The following is a 2,149-nucleotide window of genomic DNA, read 5'->3' as shown; positions in this document are numbered from 1 at the left end:
ACTCCGCGCCGACGAAAGCCGACGAGGAGGCAGGAAACCCTAGCCGCCAGACGATCGCCGATCGCCTGACTTCTAGGTCAAGAAAACGTTTCGCCGGAGGGAGTAGTTAGTTTCTCCTTTAAAGTTTGATTTTTTTTCTTTCAGTAAAATGGACAAAATCCATAGCTCTAGACTAGCAGCCACTGGACCGGGCTCTAGTACTGGGCCGTGCTGGGCCTCCATTTCATTTCACCCTGTACCTCTCTCCAAACCGCCGCAACACCAACTCGTCGCCCGCTCCGGCGGCGCCGCCCCAGACAGACCCTAGCCTCTTCCTCGTGGCCGCCGACGATGGAGATCGAGGCCAGCGGCCCGTGCTCTAGGAAGAGGAAGTTCGCGGGACTGGGTTCGCTCGAGGCGGGGGCGGCTCCAGAAGGACCTACGGCGGGGGACCAGGACCAGGAGCCGCCGCCGCCGCCGCTGCCCGGAGCGGAAGGAGGCGGCAGCGACCGAATCAGCGACCTCCCCGACGCCGTCCTCGGGGAAATCATCTCCCTCCTCCCCACCAAGGAAGGCGCGCGCACCCAGGTCCTCGCCTCCCGGTGGCGCCGCCTCTGGCGCTCCGCCCCTCTCAACCTCCACTGCACTCCGTACCTATTCCACAAGGATGCCCTCGACGCCATCATATCGCGCATCCTCGCCGTCCACCAGGGTCCCGGCCGCCGCTTCTGCGCGCCCGTGTACCATCTCCACGGCGACCGAGCCGACGCCTGGCTCCGGTCCCCTGCCCTCGACAACCTCCAGGAGCTTGAGCTGTGCAGCTACACGTATAACTTACCATTTCCACCGGCAACGCCGCAGCCACTGCCGGCGGCTGCCTTCTGCTTTTCTGACACCCTCCGTGTTGCCACCATCGGACAGTGCCACCTTGCTGACAGCACCGTCCAAGCGCTTCACTTCCCCAAGCTTCAGAAGCTCGCGCTTAAAATGGTCAGCATCTCCGAATCCTCGCTGCACGCCCTCATTGCTGCTTGCCCCACTATGGAGTGCTTGATGATTCACAATAGCACTGGCTTCACTTGTGTCCGAATCAATTCCAGTAGCCTTCGAAGCATAGGTGTGAGAGGTTATAACAAATTTAGGGAACTTGTTATTGAGAATGCCCCTTCTCTAAAATGTTTGCTCCAACTTGGTTTCTGTGGTTTCCTGACTATATCGGTAATCTCTGCGCCTAAAATGGAGACATTAGGCTACCTTTCTTCTGGTTCTAGTTCCAGGCTCGTGTTTGACAGCACAGTTATTCAGGTAGCTGTGCCCTTTCCACTTAGCTGCATTTCTTTGCGCTGATGGATTACATAGTACCAGCACTTATATATGGCCTAATGTTATCTTTCATGCTTCATGAAGGGATTCAAAGTTGATAGCTTTACAACAACGGTATGCACTGTCAAGATCTTAGCTGTTGAAATGGATGCTCTTAGTCTGGATGCTGTTATTGACTTGATGAGATGCTTTCCGTGCTTGGAAAAGCTGTACATTCAGGTGACTATTCATCTGTGATGTTGGTTCATAGTATTCGGTGCTCTTTTCATTGATTTACTGCTTTGAAATAATTGGTTTTTATTTGTCTATGTTCATTTTTAGTCGAGTGGACCAGGGAAACCCAACTTGTGGCGTCGTAAACACCAGAATCTTATAAGATCTCTCGACATCTGTCTGAAGACAGTTGTTTGGCGGTATTATCGGGGCATCAAGTCACATGTTGACTTTGCCACATTCTTTCTACTAAATGCTAGAGTGCTAGAGTTAATGACCTTTGAGGTTCTTGACAAAGATTACAATGAGGCTTTTTTTGCACAACAACGTGAGATGCTTCAGGTGGATAGCAGGGCCTCGAGAGGTGCACGGCTTTGTTTCACATCGTATTGGTCTTGGTCTTACTACAAAATGCTGGATTCTAGTGTCCATGATTTGGATCTAGCTGATCCCTTTGAAAGGAGTCATCCTTTGAAAGCAGATACCAGCTTTGTGCTTTGTGGTACCTATTAGTAGCTTGGTTAAGTTTGTAGTATTACCTTGGAACCTTATGGAAGTTAAACATGCTATTCATGATGTTAGTTCTGTTGAAACCAACCTGTGCTGATGTGCACTTATTTGAAACCCCTTTTCA

General features: G+C 51.5%; 1 protein-coding gene across 1 annotated transcript; it reads left to right on the top strand.

Moving 5' to 3' along the window:
• Positions 1–330: 330 nt before the first annotated feature.
• On the top strand, positions 331–2,149 carry LOC124655847 (F-box/FBD/LRR-repeat protein At3g26920-like). The gene is made up of 3 exons (XM_047194681.1): positions 331–1,284; positions 1,387–1,521; positions 1,624–2,149. Exons 1-3 carry the CDS (start codon positions 331–333, stop codon positions 2,026–2,028), a joined length of 1,494 nt encoding a protein of 497 aa, XP_047050637.1. The 3' UTR covers positions 2,029–2,149.

This window comes from Lolium rigidum, chromosome 5 (genome assembly GCF_022539505.1).
Source record: "Lolium rigidum isolate FL_2022 chromosome 5, APGP_CSIRO_Lrig_0.1, whole genome shotgun sequence".
NCBI lineage: Eukaryota > Viridiplantae > Streptophyta > Magnoliopsida > Poales > Poaceae > Lolium > Lolium rigidum.
Note: the sequence above shows the minus strand (reverse complement) of the source record. Positions and strands in the feature narration are given on the sequence as shown.

Excerpts from the sequence above, each read along its gene's own strand:
- LOC124655847 (XM_047194681.1), top strand. The coding sequence starts at position 331 with ATGGAGATCGAGGCCAGCGGCCCGTGCTCTAGGAAGAGGAAGTTCGCG. Across the intron at positions 1,285-1,386 it reads TTGACAGCACAGTTATTCAG|GGATTCAAAGTTGATAGCTT; the intron begins GTAGCTGTGCCC and ends TGCTTCATGAAG. Across the intron at positions 1,522-1,623 it reads TGGAAAAGCTGTACATTCAG|TCGAGTGGACCAGGGAAACC; the intron begins GTGACTATTCAT and ends GTTCATTTTTAG.